Raw genomic sequence first — 19,840 nt, 5'->3', positions numbered from 1 at the left:
GCAAACCAAGGCTGCATTTATTTAAAAAATACAGTAAAAACAGTAATATTTTGAAATATTACAAATTTAAAATAATGTTTTCTCTGAATACATTCTAAAAAGTAATTTATTTCTATGACGGCTAAGCTGAATTTTCAGCAGCCATTACTTCAGTCTTCATTGTCATACGATGCTTCATAAATCATTCCTAATATGCTGATTTTGTGCTCAATAAAAATTTATTATTATTTTTTATGATTATTTGAATTAAAAATATTTTTAAAAAGCATTTGTCTGTTTTTTAACATTATAAATGTATTTACTGTCACTTTTGATCAATTTATCAAATAAAATCTTACAGACTGCAAAGTTTTGAATGACAGTGTATATAAAAATATAGAAATTCTGTGTTTATTTGAAGTTTATCTCTGTATAATTATGTATCCTTTGAATACAAAATGATTATCAGTGTTTCCTCTAGGATTTTTTTCCAGCCGTGGTGGCAGGCCCATTTCGGCGTGGCCCATGAGTGATATTCCCATTGGCCACGCCCCCTTATCCCAGGTGTTTAAACCTCCCCTAAGCGATTATGCACATCCCATGCGCAGAATGATGCACTTGAAGCAACGCGAAGTCACAGCGTGCAGCGCTTCGCATTGAAAAGTTCAAAGCACAAAGCGAAGATATTATATCTATCTATGCTTAATGTATTATACCTATGCAACAGTTTATTGAGCCTTTTTTTTTTAACAGTTTTAAATTTCAGTTAACTTACATGAAGCATGAAGAACAATTCATAGTGCTCTCTACTCTAGTGCTGTAGTAACAGACACCCGGGAGAAAGGAATATGATTTAGAAAGCGCAATAAACTCCAGCAAGATAAAGTAATTTTATGCAAACTATAGACCTTTATCTACAGATAAAGTATAATAATGGGAACATTGATCTTGAAGAGAGTGTCGTCGTGTTACTGTCGTAACCGAACGTGACGTGCTGTTTGAATGCCGAATGGAGAATGACTGAGGAGAGATGAGTTTCCATTAACTTTAACTTAACGACTTAAATATAAATTTTTACCTCACATTATGCTATTGAATGACTTTAGAAGTCTTGGAATATAGTGCGAAAACTTTATGGTGCTTTACAATGTTTTGTATGCCTTTAGTGGGGCTTAACAATAACACATACAATATCGGACCGAGAAGCTGCAGCCGTGGCGGGATGATTTTAGGTGTGGCGGCCCGCCACGGCAGAATGAATGTAGCGGAAACACTGATTATGGTTTCATACTTCAGCAGATGATTCACAGATGATGAATACAGGTTAAATAGTACATCAGCTCATGTATCCCAACAGCTTTCATAAAAGTTCTATTTCAACAAAAAACATTTAGTAACTTGAAACACATCTATCTGCCTGTCAGAGCAGACCCACTTATTTTAAATGATTTACAGTGTTTGGCTCTGCTTATGTTTTAAACTCCCTTTCAGTCTCTCTGATTAAAACCAACTTCCCGTCGGTGATTCTGACAGTACAGCTCTGCTTTGAAAAAAGTCGACTAGTGCGGTGCCTCACGGTGTATTCTGTGGCCTGCAAGCCAAAGCTGCACTAAAATTTTGGCGCTCCTGGTACCAAGCAGCACAGGATGATGAGTCAACAGCTTTCTCAGAAAAACGAGCCAGAGCATCTTTCTGTGATTTACGCCACATACCAAACTGCCACTCAACAAACTTAAGTTTTCTCTGTACCTCTGCACAACAGGACTTCCCAGTACTGTCATCACGGTTCAGCGGAAGCGTAGTTCTGAGAACCATCCTCTCCCCCAGGTACTGGCGAGGATTTGTTCACATGCGCAAAACCAATGTTAGTGTAGCAGGTGTGCAAACTCACCTCTCTCCTGCACAAAGTAGGCGAGGTAGAGGTCCAGCTCTTTGACGGACACGCTGATGTGATGGGGCTGGACGCAGAGAATGGGATTGGAGCACTGGCCACCTTTGACCAGCCGTTCCCCGTCCGTGCTCTCCAGCGGGATGCCCTTGAACAGAATCACCATCACCAAGTCCAGACGCCAGACCTTATCCGCCTGACGCAGGCAATCTATGCGCCTCATCTTCCCCTTCTGGTCTGGGTTCGAGAGGACACAACACGGAGGCTTCTTCCCTGTGATGGACAGCACAAAGTCCTCCCGACACTCCGGCCGGATGTCCTTGCGGAGCTTTGCGAGGAGGCGTGACGCCCACTTCTGTTTGACCTCGGGCTTCTCACCCAAGAGCTCGTCCTTGACGGCGCGCTCTTCATCCTTGGTCATCCGCTTCTCGTGCTTTTTGAAATATTTGCGCTTGCGGGCCTGCAGGTTGAACCAGGTGTAGGCGAAGGCACGCACGTGCGGCAGCAGCGCCTCGATGAACGGATGGAATTCATCCTGGAAAAGAACAGCAAAAGACGAGTTATTCATTGTGTTGTTTACTCATTGTGTTGTCTGACAAGCAAAAGCCACATCTGCAGTTCAATTCGAGTACAAAGAGGAAATGAATCATCTTGGCTCCTTTCTGTATTGACGCATTTATTGAAATGTGTTTTTTCCCTTTCGCTGTTGTTTACCAAAACAGAAAACGTAAATTCCAGATTTAATTTTGTCTTTTAAAAAAGTCTCAATGATATTCAACAGATTTCACAGTTAATTGTGTTGAGTTTTCTATCGCACCCACCCACAGTCCTCCATTGTTTCCATCTTTTGCCGAAGCCCCATGTGCAGTCATCATTCATCCAATTATGTTTTGTTGACTATTTTCACTTTCAGTGGTAAGTTTTCAACAACAACAACACACACAGATGTACCTCCCAGGCACGTCGCAGACCGCAGTCTCTTAACCGTTTAGTGCGGCATTCATTTGGTCTGACTAATTACTTCCATATTTGACCATTTCTAAACCCCTAAACTAGCACCAGACCGTGCTATAAATGTTACTAAAACCCCAACCGAACATTAAACATGCGCATCTATCAATTATCATTAACAAGACTCGAAGCTCTGTGCGCACTGCCGTGACCATTTGTGCATGTGTGTGCATAAAACAGTCATAATGAGAGCGCTGCTTTACAGTTCTGTGATAATCATCAGCCAGAAAAATCCCCACATGCGAATGAAGCTGTTCAATAGGAGGGTTTTGCGCTTATGGCAAAGTAATGAAACTCAGAATCAAGCTGAATGATGTCAGCTGTTGCATCAATATAGCATGACATAGTTACCAGTGTGTCACTTCTGCTTAGGCACAATGCAACCACAGAGAGAGAGAAATGGCCAAGGGCTGCTTGGCCGCAGTAATTCAAACAGGGAGAAATAAAGAAAAAAAGAAAGAGAAATCACAGAGCTCCCCGGTCTGGTTGTGCTGCGAGCACTGAGCAGGTTTTAAAGGAACATAATGAGACGTGACTTCGGCACGCTGTGGATCTCATGCGATAAGCCAGTTCTACAGCTTACGGCAGCGAAAGGCTCTTACACTACTACAGCTGCTTCACAGAAACCATCTCCTGAAACACCAGAACATTTACTGTCTTAACCTAAAACATTCCTTTCCTTAAACACCTACCTCAAGACACAACCCTCAAGATCTCAACTGGCAGGCCATGAGCCAAAAATAAACCTTAGGCATGTTCTGATAGGCCATGGACAGCAGCGGGGGTAAAAAAAACAATGCTTTATGCAAATAATAAATGCAACTAGTCAAAATCATGCATTTAGGATAGCATTTCAAAAATAGTACAGTTGGACACAAATCATGACAACCATGAACAATCCTACTTAAGATAAATGAAAAAAAATACAACCCAGACTATGTTGATATCCTTGCTTCAAGGGAAAAAAGGAATTATTATAATAATTATTAATATTTTAAATAATTATAATTATAATAATGTATTCCTTTTTCCCTTGATGAATATAAATGAATAAAAATGTATTAACAATTTTACTTAATTTTGTATGAGGATTTGAGAGACATTTCTGTTTATTACAATGCTTTACCAATACATGTTGTGGGGGAAAAAACAGCCCCAAATATCCTTGAATCTAATCACAAATGATGTTTTGAGCAGAATATAGTTTCTAGTGCAACATTTTGAAAGGACCCAATTTGCATATGTAACTTATTCAGACACGGAGAGCACAAAAACTGACTGCCCTGTCCTTGTGCAGCTTTTTACATAATTTTTTTAACCCAATAGCAACAGCAGGGCAATTTTTTTTTTATTTCCAGCTATTTAAATTTTTGAACCGGGACAAGCTGAAAGCAAACAGGGTGCAAAAATTGGAAGGTTGAGAGGCCTGCAGACTCACTGTACACTCACATCTGTAATCAGCCGACTCTGAACCGTCGGAACTGATACAGTTTCTGAGTAAACTTTACAAAGATTTACAAAGAAAGAAAGAAAGAAAGAATAAATGAATGAATATGGGAAGTTAAGGCTGACAAAAAACAGAGAACCAAGCTGTACAAACAGACACAAGATACGATGTCCAAAAAACTGCTAAACCCTCCCCAGGTTCAACTGCACGTGTTTAGAGAAACGGTAGGGTCGTTTTATTTAGCTGTGTTAATGTCCAAAATAGTTTGACCCAAAATAGTTTTCCAAACTAAATTTGGATCCATTGAACAAATTTTCAAACGGACATTCTGGCTTGAGAGCTCAGTGAAGTCTGGACACAATTTGCACCCAGTGACAACGGAAATTTCCAGGAAGGAAACGCCAGGAGGAAATAGTGATTTCAGGAATAGAGGGGGGATTAGAGATGGGCCTGTTTCCCTGCAAACATGTGTGGACGTATTTTCTTCTTTTTAGAGCTCCTTTCATTGATTGCTCTAGCTTCAGCACCAACCACTCCAGCAAAAATAAACATTTGTTGGGCATTTTCTCCTTTCCGCAGCCTTGGAAAAAAGGCAGGTCAGATGAGGCCCAAACCAGGATAAAGCACACATAGGACTGGGAAACTGGGTAATTTCTGCATCACTAGTGTCGCTAAACAGAATTGCAAACAGGTTTCCTGATCACAACCAAAATTATAAATCACAGTACGACGAAGGACCACTTCTGCAATAAAATAAAATAACTGAAGAAATAATTAATTACTAAACAAATAAATGTGTACAAATACATATATATATACATATACCATGGTCTGTCTGAATACTCAATTCTGATTGGCTGGAAGGTGTGCAATAAAACGGTTTAATGCACAGGTAGTGCCAAGTCAATTTAATCACCGTTCTATATTAAGCGCACGCAATCATACGTCACTCACACACAGAGAGCAGAGATTGCGCTGCGCACACACAGAAACTTGTTATCAACGCTGCCCCGTGACTTTTATTACTAAAATAGCTTCGCTACTGAAATGCTACATTATATTTTCCTGCAATGAGGGGGTAATATTGCTGGTTTTAAAGTAATTAAACTCCTAGCTTCGTTGTTAATAGAGAGAGAGACAGGTAATTCACGCACACACATCTCTTAAATTAAAACCAAACACTGAATAAAATTTAATTCTGATTAGATGAGTCACATTTAAAGCTGCTGTTAAAGTGATAATATATTAACATGTCACAGTACATCAGTTGAATTTTGTATTTATGTGGCAAGTTATACATGATTAGCTATATAAATCATAAAATAAAGTTTTTTAAATATTTTTTTAAATATTAGGTTTCAAATAACTAGCCACAATGCACAAGAAGAGGAACAACTTTTAATTAAGAGGTTTCTGACTATTTTGGTAGTAATTTTGTATTACTTTCTGTGTCGCTAACGTGTACATACATTGAAACATCTGCAATATACACTCACCTAAAGGATTATTAGGAAGGAACACCATACTAATACTGTGTTTGACCCCCTTTCGCCTTCAGAACTGCCTTAAAGGACAACTCCGGTGCAAAATGAACCTCGGGTGTAATAACACATTGGTACAGACTAAATCGTTCCCTGAGATTTGTTTTCATGATAATCGAATGTAAAGAGTTTTATCTCTAAAAACAGTTAAGCTTATAACGCTAGTATATTGGGCATCGAGTAAGCAAAAAGAGATCGCTAGTTAATACCATTAACAAGGCTCAAATTAGCCCCACACTAACACGGCAGCATAATGAGTGTCCTTACATGCAAACCGAAGCATTGAGAACTTTGTAAGTGTATAGACAGTTTAATAAGAAGATACTTTACACAGACAGTACAGTTAGCGCATACAGACAGCAGCCATCTTGGAAAGCAGCCTCGATCAGTCAAACCACGAACACGGTGATACGTGAGCTGAACTGTGACTTGGAATCTCATATGGTCCGTTGTTTCCGGAAGAAAGCACTGAGCGCATAAGAGAAGCACTGAACGCAACAGAGAAAATAAAAAAATAAATATAATTTATCTTATCTTCAATATCTACACGTACTGTTCGCTCACCTTCGTGGTTCGATTGATCGAGGCTGCTTTCCAAGATGGCTGCTGTCTGTATGCGCTAACTGTACTGTCTGTGTAAAGTATCTTCTTATTAAACTGTCTATACACTTACAAAGTTCTCAATGCTTCGGTTTGCATGTAAGGACACTCATTATGCTGCCGTGTTAGTGTGGGGCTAATTTGAGCCTTGTTAATGGTATTAACTAGCGATCTCTTTTTGCTTACTCGATGCCCAATATACTAGCGTTATAAGCTTAACTGTTTTTAGAGATAAAACTCTTTATATTCGATTATCATTAAAAAAAAACTCAGGGAACGATTTAGTCTGTACCAATGTGTTATTACACCCGAGGTTCATTTTGCGCCGGAGTTGTCCTTTAATTCTACGTGGCATTGATTCAACAAGGTGCTGAAAGCATTCTTTAGAATATGAGATTTGTGGGATGCACATCCAGGGCACGAAGCTCCCGTTCCACCACATCCCAAAGATGCTCTATTGGGTTGAGATCTGGTGACTGTGGGGGCCATTTTAGTGCAGTGAACTCATTGTCATGTTCAAGAAACCAATTTGAAATGATTCGAGCTTTGTGACATGGTGCATTATCCTGCTGGAAGTAGCCATCAGAGGATGGGTACATGGTGGCCATAAAGGGATGGACATGGTCAGAAACAATGCTCAGGTAGGCCGTGGCATTTAAACGATGCCCAATTGGCACTAAGGGGCCTAAAGTGTGCCAAGAAAACATCCCCCACACCATTACACCAACACCACCAGCCTGTACAGTGGCAACAAGGCATGATGGATCCATGTTCTCATTCTGTTTACGCCAAATTCTGACTCTACAATCTGAATGTCTCAACAGAAATCGAGACTCATCAGACCAGGCAACATTTTTCCAGTCTTCAACTGTCCTATTTTGGTGAGCTCTTGCAAATTGTAGCCTCTTTTTCCTATTTGTAGTGGAGATGAGTGGTACCCGGTGGGGTCTTCTGCTGTTGTAGCCCATCCGCCTCAAGGTTGTGCGTATTGTGGCTTCACAAATGCTTTGCTGGATACCTCGGTTGTAACGAGTGGTTATTTCAGTCAAAGTTGCTCTTCTATCAGCTTGAATCAGTCGGCCCATTCTCCTCTGACCTCTAGCATCAACAAGGCATTTTCGCCCACAGGACTGCCTCATACTGGATGTTTTTCCCTTTTCACACCATTCTTTGTAAACCCTAGAAATGGTTGTGCGTGAAAATCCCAGTAACTGAGCAGATTGTGAAATACTCAGACCGGCCCGTCTGGCACCAACAACCATGCCACGCTCAAAATTGCTTAAATCACCTTTCTTTCCCATTCTGACATTCAGTTTGGAGTTCAGGAGATTGTCTTGACCAGGACCACACCCCTAAATGCATTGAAGCAACTGCCATGTGATTGGTTGATTAGATAATTGCATTAATGAGAAATCGAACAGGTGTTCCTAATAATCCTTTAGGTGAGTGTATAGCATAATTTCTACCAGCAGACACGCATCACACAATATATACCATCATACAGCCAAGCTCTTGATAAGAATAAATGGTAAATGATGAGGAGAAACAACATCAGCTGAACTTGAACCTGTGTCACCCACATAAGCACCACAGCTCAATGTGTAAGAGGCCTGGAAATAATATAAACTCTCCGCTTTACAGCTACATTATTTACAACACCAACATGAAGACTTTTAGTGGAGAACTGAGAAGCATATTGCATTTCTCTCTTTCCTTCTTTCCCTCTCCTGCCTACTCTGTCTTTTTCCATATTAGGCCTGGACGCGCTCCAACGGAATGCTCTGTTTTTACTACAATCAGTCTGAGAAGAGCGCTCTGACTGCATTTCGTGTGCACATTAAGGATGAGAATGTTATTGATAAACACAGCTGATGAATGGCTTCATTATGGCAGATGAACTGAGCATCTTTGATCTGACGGAGGCTGATGGCAGGGCGGCTGTGATAGCATGAGGGAAACGGTGACCGCTGGAGTGTCCTAAAAAAGCCAGGCCTACCAACTCAGCCGCTCTCGCTCTGTCAGCCGCACACACACACACACAGCTGTATTTATGCAGTAATTGAATCATTTTGTTATTGCGGAGCTCAGGGAAATGTGTTTTTATTCCTGTCCGTTGCTCGGATACCATCTTTATTATGTCTTAAACAGAGAATGTGATTTTTTTTCTTTTGCGCAAATCTTTTTCCAAGTACAGACAAAGAGAGAAAGAACGGGAATGAGAGAAGGAGTGGAGAAGTCCAAATGATGACAAAATTGGGGTGTTGCGGTCACACACACCCACACAAAGTGTTGCTATGGTCACTCTGCGTGTCACAAGCATGTGTCCTGGGCTGAGCTTTTCCCAGACAGTTTTCCCCCAAATTACGTGGTCGGGGGAATTGAAGATTGACTATGATCCTGAAAAATTAGAAGATTTTCCAAGACACATCATTAGTAATAAAAATAACGGCTGCTTTTAAAACTACTATTTTAGTAAAACCATATGTAGCGATCAATTAAATAACGCTGTTTTCATACTTTGCTATGATTCACCTTTCACCTCATGCAGAGAGCAGTGTGCCAAGGGAAAGAAAATGCCAGTAAGCCTTGAATTTTTGTAACACTGCAATTTACCCAGAATGCCCTCTGAGCATTAACAGCAGACATTCACCCCCACCCTTCCTGCACTGTTGCACTGCTGTTGCCAAAAGCACTTTCTTTCTCTTTCTACTGACTGGCTGAGAAGTGGATCGTCTAGGATCTGGGTAATGGATTCAACTTCGACATTCTTTCAGAGACACAACAAAACAGGGAAGAATAGGCATGCTTCTGTTTGGGACACATTTAGAATGAGATATTCTGGGTATTTCATTGTCCTGCATCCTTTCTATACAAGTTTTACAGCAATAAAATATGCACTAAAATATCACCAAGCAAATATAATTTAAAAACTATTGAGCCGAATAGTAAATGGAAAATTGACACTTTTTTAGATTTTTGATTTAAATGTATACAAACGTAGAAGAGAAATTCTGCTAATTTTGTCATCATTTACTCACCCTCATTTCTTGCGAAACAAGTATGACTTTCTTCTGAGCAACACAAAAGGTGATATTTAGCAGAATCTCCAAGCTTCTCTTCTGATGAAAGCGTTAAACAATGGAAGTCAAGCAATATTTCCATAAAACATGGAATATAATCCATTGAATATTAATGCTCCTTGTGCTCCACAGAAAAAAAAATATAGGTTAAAATATATTAATACAAATTCTGAAAGTTTTCTGCTATCACTGCTTGACATTATGTGCACTACCAAAATGAACAATTTTAAGACTGTATTAGTCCACACTGTCTCACGTAAATCTGAAAGAAAAAACACTTGCTAAAATAAAAACAAAGCACTATGTCCTTTAAAGAATTAGCAATTTAACCATGAGAACAAGTTAGATCTCTATAGTCCTTTGTGTGTCTTCCTTTCTAAACACTGTTGGATACATCTGAGAGCTTATCAAAGACACAGAGCACTGCAGTGGGTTATTCCTCTGTGCCCAGTGGGCTGATGGGAGATGAGGTTCTGAATGCTGACTGGATCAAAGTGGATGTTCTGTGACTCACACTGCCTCTTTCTTTTCCTCCCTCTCTTTCTCTCTTCTGCACAATCGCTGAGTCAGCCCTCAGCCACGCAGCATCATAATGTAGAGGAGGGGGATGCTGGGTAACCAACCTCTCTCAGGAGGAAAGGCAGTGTGTGGTGGACGATGTGCTGCAGTGGTATTTGGGTTACACTGTTTGCTCTGTCTATTTGATGTGACATTTTTATTTCTAGTAGGAAACTAGTAGAAATCTAGTAGGACTGTTAATTTAAAACAATAATATAAAAATGTGACGTAGCAAAATGCTCAAATCAGCAACATACGGTGCACAGGCCAAAGATGCCAGTCTGAATGTGAGCAAAAAAAAAAGAACTAGTGCAAATGAGGTGCAAGAGCACGTCCTGTATGAACGCCCAATGAGTCTTAGACATACAGTTTAAACAAACTCGATTCATCTTAAGCCTGTCATACAGTATACAGTCCAAATCAATCCAGTCAATTATATGGAAATTAATTGGCTTCTAAAGTTAAATCAATCAGCATTTAATTTAATTGATTTGATTTTTTAAAATAAATTAACAGCCCAAATTTCTAGTTGTTTTTAAATAATACTGCCTTATTTTTAGAAAGTTTTTAAATATGTATATAGATTTAGAATTATAATTTCTCACACTCAAGGACTTAAGTGAACTTATTTCTACAAGTTAACAGCAAAAAAAGTGATTAATATGGGTGACCAGATATGGTATCTACAAATACACACTTTCCTTACACGTTGAGATAATATTTACTCAAAATCTTGTAGCCAAAAAACTTAAATTCAATTACAATAAATAAATACGTCCCCTTTAATCAGGCAAATTGAATTTATGAGGAGAAAAGAACTACTGAAAACAAAGATCATATGATAATATGGGGCAAAAAGATGGTGGGAAATTTCATTTCATAAGCACAAAGGACAACGGGAAAAACTAACTTCTAAAGCATACTCCAAAAGACGCATGTGACTTTCTATCATAGGATGAAGTCACAGGGTTCATGTTCCCATGACAGCTAAAAGCACCTGTTTCATTAGCATCTGAAATGCAATGAACCTCCCATTGATGGAACAAGGAGAGGGTTTGTACTTACGATTTTAAACAAAGATGGACCAGCATAATTATATGCATGATTCAATCTTTGCAACAATTAGTGTCTCACAATCACTAGATCTTCAAGTCTTTGTTCCTCATGTGTCTGATAGAAGTAGGGGAGTGGGGGAAGGAACAATTGCAAGACTTCAATTCAAATCATAATTTGAAGGGATGGTTCACCCAAAAATGAAAATTGTATTACTTACTAAGTTGTTCCAAACCTGTATGAGTTTCTTTCTTCTGTTGAACTCAAAAAATATATTTTGAAGAATGTTGGTAACCAAACAATTTACGGCACCTATTGACTTTCAAAGTAGGAAAAAAAATATACTATGCAAATCAATGGGGCCTATCAACTGTTTGGTTACCCATATTCTTCAAAATATCTTTTTTTGAGTTCAACAGAAGAAAGAAACTCATACAGAATTGGAACAACATGAGGTGGGTGAGTAAATGATGACAACATTTTTATTTTTGGGTGAACAGTCCCTTTAAAACATGGGAAAATGTTGTCTCTTTTAATAAAAGTGCCAAAGAGTTTATCGCTAGGCCTTTCCTATCCAGAAAGCAACCTGACTAACTTCAAACATCTTCCAGTGCCCTGATTTTGGCAGAGATTGGGGCTCACGAAACACGAAAGTATAATTGTGTGTGCAAAGTTGTATGGTATTTTCCACTCAGCAGTTGCTTGGTTCATTTGCAGAAGGGGTTGCCAGTTGTGAAAATGTCCCCAAGTTTCTAAATGACTGAGGACAAGATCATTGTGAACAAAGAAATGAAGCTCTGAAAGGTGTCAGACACCTTGCACCTTACCCACGCAAACACAAACTACAACCTTTCTGTGATGCTGCACAAAAGGTCAACTATTTTCCCTGAAATTATCAAGCAATATTTGATTTTCATTTCAGAGAGAAATCTCTCTCTATTTTTCCTTTTTTGGCCTTATTCATTACACATGAGCAGAATGAATTTCTATGTAGGCTAAATCAATCGTAATACCATTCTCATATAAATTGCTGCATTCAATTTATTTACTGTAAGAATGATTTTACGAATTATTTACACTGTTCTGCTTGAGTTTCATGCATGAGGCCCAATGCAGTTTCCACCTCTTCTTCTCTGATTAAAGTCAACATAAAATCAAAACTGACGCAGTGTACCTTCAATGCACGTTCCTGATCTTTTTGTGAACGATTCATCTGTGCATGTTATAGAAAAAGGGGAAAAAATGTTTGCAATTAATCTTTCGTCAATGACTTGCTCGTCCTACTAAAGGACTTCCCTTTTCCACTGACATTACTTGGTAAATGCAGCATGGGCTACTAGATAATGTTGACCAATACACAAATAGCTATTTAGAGACAGTTCCATTCTGGTACATAACATCCAATCAATTCCCATTGTATAAAATCAAGCCCTGCTCTACATTTCTTCTCACTGACTGAATATCCTCTCACTTGGAAATACATGTCACATTATGGAAGTAAAATGGGTTGAGAATGACAGTTGACATTGAATTTTGAAATTTTGCTTGTTGAACCTCTACTTGTACAGTTTAATTTCTCATCTCATTTCTTTTCTAGGGGATAAACACCCTCCCATTTTCACATGTAATCTATTGCTTAGCAGAGAAGCACATGGGTATAGCATTTCCTACTTTAAAACATGACAAGAAACGTCATTTGCGATGCTTTTAACTTCTGTAATGTGATATAGGCCTATTTCCAAAGTGAAACAAAACATTTAGTGGAAAATAAACTATAGGATGTGTTGGAGAAATTTTAATCTTACATTGATCAGTAGTGAAGATTACTAGGTAGTCTGGGTCATGTGTTTCTATCGAACCTTCAATGTATGTATATGTTTTTAATCTTCATTTTACTTTCAGTAGATACTGCAAAGGAATGTCATATGGTTTTGCCATTTGTAGAGGGATAAGAGAGGGGGGACTTTTATGAAATTTATGTATTATATACCTGAGAAAGCAGGAGCGTGACACTCCCAAAACCAGACGAGCAAAGACCTCGGACCTCCAGGTCAGAGGTCATCTAGGCAAGGGGGGCTAAAGGGGTTAGTTAGTAATAAATCTGAACTAGCAATATGGGTCCTTTGTCTGTGGAAAATTACTAATAAGGCAAGGCCTATAGCAAACAGCCTTGGGAAGAACAGTATAAAGATTGCTCTGGTTTTGTGTTCTGGGTGTCACTCTCTTGCACAGCGTAACTTCTGTGTACTAGACTGAACCTATTCTTGCAAGAATAAATACTTCTCTTTTAATTAATTTGACTCTGAGTGTCTCTTACGCAGTGATGATGTTTAACAGAATTTTTGCCACAACAGATGAGACTTGATTTTATCCACTGGAATTGACTAAATCATGAAAAGGGGCCTATGATAACAGCATTCTCAGCATTCACGCAGCCTTGATAATGCCATCTGTAAAAGTCATTTCAGAGGCAGAGAAAAATTATCATGAAGATTAAAAACAAACAGTTTTTCTTCAGAATAACATGAAGTGATGATGAATTATGCACAATAAGACACAGTAGTGACATGTTCATCAATCACTATTGTTGAAACGTTGCTGTTAAATACCCTCTTCAAACAAATATGCCAACAGTTATTAATAATCTACTTTGTCTTCCTGTCCACTGTATAGTCTGGTGAATACAGCTCATTCCCTCGCTCCACCCATTCACACTTTTAGAGGAAGGGACAGCTGCAGCTTCGTCGTCTTAGCATACATGCTGACCGCAGAACCGCAAATAAAAAAAAAGCCCAGTGACTCCAAGCCCAAACACTCCCTAACAAACATACAGGCCGCAGTCTGTTCTTATGCTGTTTGATCATTAGGGACAGCTAGAAAAGGCTGGGGCATAACTGTGCTCCTGGGAAACAGCTGTGCCTTCCCAGAATTGATTTGCGCAATGAATCACAAAGCCACACAAAGCTCTCGTCTGAGTGCCAATCAATGCAACTTGTATTCCGCCATAGGGCTGCACGATATATCATTTTAGCATCGATAATGCCATGTGCGCATCTGCGATGTGCGATGTCAAGTATATGGGATCGTAGTTGATCCGTACGGACCAGAGACCACGCACGGTTCAAAACGGATTTGATTCTCTAATTACTTGCAAAGTTTAACCATCATAGAGCGAAAGTTTATCATTTGCATGTGTTTTAGTTTTAGTTCCTGTCAGTTTAAATATTCAAGCGATTTTAAGCTATTTGAGCACAAGATAACACGAAAGAGAACTCCATTCGGAACGCGTGTTGTAACAGTATTTCCGTACCTGAATACTGTTAGACTTACTGAAAAACATTTCCAATGGCTTCAAAACTATTGTCATTTGCTATTATTGGTGCAATTGTTATTATATTCCATTTACCAATATTCCATTTCTTTTTAAATGCATTACCCACAACAGTATAATTAAAACAATGCTCAAACTCTGACAAAAGTAATGCTTAAATGGTTTAGATTAGATTTATTATTTATTTAATATATTTAAAAATGCTTATCTTTGGGTGCTTTCACACCTGGATCGATTGGAGACGTTGTTCCGAAACAAAGGGGCGTTTCCCTTTTGGCCCGGTTCGTTTGGTCATATGTGAACACAACAATCGCACTCTGAATCGGAACAAAACAACCGAGCCGAGACCGCCTAGAAGGGGTGGTCTCTGCTCGATTCCATACGAACTCTGGAGCGGTTCGTTTGTAGTGAGAACACAACCGACCCACGAACCGGAACAAATCAATGTCGGAGTTTTTTTGCCTTTGCGCGGCACTGCTCGACCGACCGTTCATAACCCCTCTCTTTCATTTTATAGCTGATCTTCTTGTACACCTCGGTGTTCTTGTGTGTAGTGTCCAACATCCGGGAGATGTGTTCTTCCGACCAAATATCTATGAGGCATTTCACCTCTTTGTAGCACCAAGTCAACCCGCGATTCATTTTGTGTTAGGCTACTGTTGTCATGACGATGTCCCACAATGGAATGCGCGACCTGCACGCATGAGGTAGTGACGTAATGGCGTAAGGAAAGCCCTGAAAGGGTGCCGGAACAAAGCAAATCGATCCAGGTGTGAAAGCACCCTGGTGTATTCACACCTGCCTGGTTTGGTTCGATTGAATCGAACTCCAGTTCGTTTCCCCCCTTGGTGCGGACCTTTTGAGCAGGTGTGAATACAACAATCGAACTCGGGTGCGGACCAAACAACCGAACCGAGACCCAGCTGAAGAGGTGGTCTCGGTACGGTTCCAAACGAACTCTGGTGCGGTTCGTTTACGGTGTGAACATGAACCGACCCAATTGCAAGAAAGCACTGCGCAGTGCGCCTTTGAGTTAACAGGCTTCCGTAGTCGGAGATTTTGGCATAATGGTTTGTGTTATTGTTGTTCAAGTGCGAAAGAGAATTCCATTCCGGCGCGCTGTCTGGCCACACGATACTGTTGCGCGTGTTTCTGCGCGTCGTGTGTGCATCATTGGAATGGAATGAATGAATGAGTGTGTGCATCAGGACATTCACATACAAAGCGTTCTCTTTACTCTAATCGCGCATAGATGCAAAAAAAGCTTTTGCAGTTCATATAATGTAACGATAGTTACAATACAAGGATGACGCAGCGTTAAACTGGACAAACTTAAATCGCAAGCGTTAACATTGACAGCAGCAGTATATACAATAAGAATCTCATTATTTAAATGTGTGAACATAGCCCCTCTCTATGAATGAAAACTTTATACCTTATCCGTCTTCTGCGCAGTTTCTTCATATTGCGTTTGTACAGAATAACACAAAATTAGTAAAATAACAAATATTGCAGTACGAAATATCTCCATGCTGAGCCTTTTTTGCACTTCCTGATTTCCCTACTTGAGAATCCTTGTCCAATGAATGGACGACCTTAGCACACGTGTGGTTTTGTTGACAAATTATGGTTCACTTGCAAAAAGAGAAGTGTGAAAGCGAACCGTACCAAAAAAAAAAAAAAAAAAAATGTATTTGGTCCGGACCAAATGAAGTGAACTATCGGACTTTCCTGGTGTGAATACACCAGCAAGGTATAAATTTAGTTCAATTAATGCCAAACGTAATAGCTTTGCCATTTACAAATTAAAATTTTAATTTTAAAGTGTTTAAATGTTTGCGTTTAGAAATGTTAAACATTTTATATAAAAAATTTGATACACCCAAATAAAATACGATGGAAATTTATCAGACAAATAAACTGCATTCATTTTCAAACAGACTGAGTAAACAGTCTGCTTGACCTGGATGAAATCAGTTTCATTTATTCAATTTTTTTTCACGCACGCACAATTATACTTTCCATTCCTCTCTTATTCCAAAGAGAGATTACCAAAACAAACATATTTGTCATAGGAATCACATGCACTGATTAAGTGTGCACAATAATAATAATAAAAACTATTACAAAAAAACAAATTTAATCCATTTTAATTTCATGTTGACTTCAAGGTCTGGAGGTTCAAACCTTTAAACCTGTTTTAGAACACAGCTCTCCTGGAGTCCCATTACATTAGCCAAGTGTCTCAGACAGTTTGAGCAGTGATTCCAGCATCAAGAGTTTTCCAGACTCATAGGGTAAATTAGAGCAGCAAGCTGTTTGGAAAATGCAATGCATCCACTCCACTTGAGCTATGACCTTTGCATGCCATATCAATAGGCATCCATAATAGAGGATTAGAGAGAATAGCTGGGTCACCCAACTACAGACCCAATCTTTGCATGATTCTGAATGTCTCTCTCTCTCTCCCTCCCTCCCTCAACAGACGGGTCCCGGCTGACCACTGAGACTGGCTTAAGCTCAGCTCTTGCTTCCATTCGCTCTCAATAGCCAGTTTACAAAGGTCATGACTCATAACCCCCGAGATACTTTAGTCAGACATACATGAAAGCATCAACCTGCATTTGCTTGACAAATCTACAACAACCAACATAAAAAATGCATCCGGTGTTTTAGATTAGACTGATTAGATTGCTGTGAAATAATGCAGACCTTTTTTGGGTTTAGTCTAACTTTGATTACAGGTTCAAAGATTAAGCAAGAATGCATTGTGCCTCTTGATAGTGCCATTTTTTTTGCACTGTCTGCATTGATTCACTAGCGGCCAATTCACTAAATGATTTATGCAAATCAGGTTACGGCGCCAAAATCTGTAAAGCATCGCTGCACCACTGTGATTCAGATACCTGAATCAGCTCTTTAAAATGCCGTAAGTGTGCTCGTCTACACCAGCCATCTGGATATATGCCCAGTTATAACGCTCTTCTCCATCAATTGGTCATCATTTGATGAATAACTGCTGCCATGATCAATAGAAAATATCTCTTTTAAGTGAAATTGTGTTTCTGTTTTACACAGGAGGTGGACATTTAAAAAAGACATTAAATGTAGTCTAATAAAGACATATTTTCATTATTTATACCTACAATTAACATACATGCTTTTGGATGACACTTTTATCCAAAGTGACACACCTTCAAGGCACACAATATTTAGTGCTAATGTTTTCAGGGCCTTTGCATTGCTAATTTGCTAGCGACAAATTAGAATTAAGCAGGATGCAGAAATTCAATTTCAATTAGTAAAACAATATTGAACTGAAATTTGAAAAAATCTTGACATGGCAAAAATGTACCTCCATGAAAAAAAGTTTTATTTTTATCTAGAAAAGGAAGGCCTGTCAAGACAAACTTTGAATAATGTCTTGACAGAAAGTTTGAATGTTTTATAGGCCTCACAGACAGACAAACAAACAGATATCTTTGAAATTTCACTTAAAAAACCATACTTAACTAAATTAGGTATAAACTAAAAGCCAATTTTTCTAGAATTCAGTCAATTCCACTTCCTTTAATTCCAATAGAATTCCAATTAACTTATGTCGGGTGTAGTCAAAACATTTTTTTATTAAACAGAAGCCTATTCATCAAACCTTTGCAACGTAGTTAAACAGGGTTGTGGGTGGTTAGTTCATAAGACACAGGTTTTTACACTGAAATGCTGCATAGAGAAAGGAGAGATTAAGTGATAATGAAAGATAGAGCATTACCATTGGTGTTTCTAAAAAAAACATGGGGCCTGGGACAATTTTTTCCATAGAGGACCTGGACGGCCCTCGTCACAGGTCCCAGGACAATGCATTGCACGTAGTTAAACCATGAAGAAGACAGCTCTGGATCCTACCATGTGACGTCTGCAAACAATGACACAGTTACCTCAGGTAACCTCAGGACTGCCATGCAACCTTAATCCCACAGTTTAAATACACACTGTATTTGGATATAATCCAGCTGTTTCGCTCATCTGATCATCACACACTTTCATTTAAACATGGAAAGCTTTCACTGACCTCTCTTCTGTAATGTTGAAAATAATGGCCAGTAGGCATGCATTTAAAAAAACTAGGGTTGCACAATATAGCAAATTGTGCTAAAACCAATAAAATGGAAAAGAACAATATAACAATTCCTCCAATAATATCCAACTGACTGAAAATAATCTGTTCAACTGATTGCTTAATATTTTAATTCAATAAAAAACATGTCGCAGTGAAGATGATTTGATCATTTTTCATACTAATATTCTATTCAAGGTGAATTATTCTGAAAAAGATAGACCAATTCTACAGCACACTACAACCTCAGTCCAAAATCAAATATTCACCTTTCAAAAAAAAGCCAGATCTATAGGCAAACCTGCTGAATTTACATTTTCCAATCATAAAACAACAGAACAATAGAAAAACAATAGCTCAGCATTTACAAGCTACTGTATATTAATAATGGATGAGTATAGGACAACCAAGCATGAGCATACGTAGCTTAGAGAAACTCAAACGCTTCAGAGTGGGGCAATGTGCAGAAATACAAAAAACATTCAGATCTGAAAAGTAAAAAGAACATGCTTGTTTGTTATTTAACACATTTACCTTTTCTAAGTACCAGCTTAAAGGGATAGTTCACCCAAAAATGAAAATGTGCTGTTCATTTACTCTCCCTCAGGCCATCCAAGATGTAGGTTTTTTCTTCTTCAGTATAACAGTAAAGAAGTGAAGGGGTGGATTCCGGAATCCACTGCCGCTTCAATATATATCCTTTGAGTGGTTGGTAATCAAGTTATTAATCAATATTTATCCTTCTAAATATTAAACGATTGGAATGGTTTCTTCAAGCTTATGAGATTTAGGTAGTTATAGAATTTATGTTCACTGAAACGTGCTCTCTCCTTGTTTTTGAGAGAAGCACACAACATGTTAAATGACCCCAGTGACTTGAAATCCACCCCCTCAGAAGATTTTTAGCTGAAACCGTGGTCCATGGTGATTCATATAATGTCAACGGCTGCAGTCACTTTGAGAGTAAAAAAACATACTGAATCAATACCTGTGCTTCTGACAATACATTGAGGTCTCATGAAACAAAATGTTGGGTCTGTGCAAGAAACATTATTTACAACATTATTACCTGTAATCCACAGCCTTTGGAAACGGTCCTGGAGCACAAACTTCCTGTCATAATGACGTATGAGTGGGAGCAAACTCACACATGAGCTGACGCTGTATTTGTTTACAACAGAGAGTGAGTGTTGTATTGTTCATCAAAATGGTACATACATGTGTTTATCCTGGATGCC

The 19,840-nt window shown here is 38.8% G+C and overlaps 1 protein-coding gene across 4 annotated transcripts in view; it reads right to left on the bottom strand.

Moving 5' to 3' along the window:
• nfic (nuclear factor I/C) overlaps nucleotides 1-19,840 on the bottom strand; it is a 105,365-nt gene that overhangs the window by 69,453 nt on the left and 16,072 nt on the right. For all 4 annotated transcript variants that reach the window (XM_056252377.1, XM_056252375.1, XM_056252376.1 and 1 more), the window contains exon 2: nucleotides 1,871-2,402. In XM_056252377.1, coding sequence (XP_056108352.1) covers nucleotides 1,871-2,402 — 532 coding nt within the window. The remainder of the gene's footprint in view (nucleotides 1-1,870; nucleotides 2,403-19,840) is intronic.

The sequence above is a fragment of the Rhinichthys klamathensis genome, unplaced genomic scaffold, assembly GCF_029890125.1.
Source record: "Rhinichthys klamathensis goyatoka isolate OS25496 unplaced genomic scaffold, OSU_Roscu_1.1 h1tg000094l_1, whole genome shotgun sequence".
Taxonomy (NCBI): Eukaryota; Metazoa; Chordata; class Actinopteri; order Cypriniformes; family Leuciscidae; genus Rhinichthys; species Rhinichthys klamathensis.
Note: the sequence above shows the minus strand (reverse complement) of the source record. Positions and strands in the feature narration are given on the sequence as shown.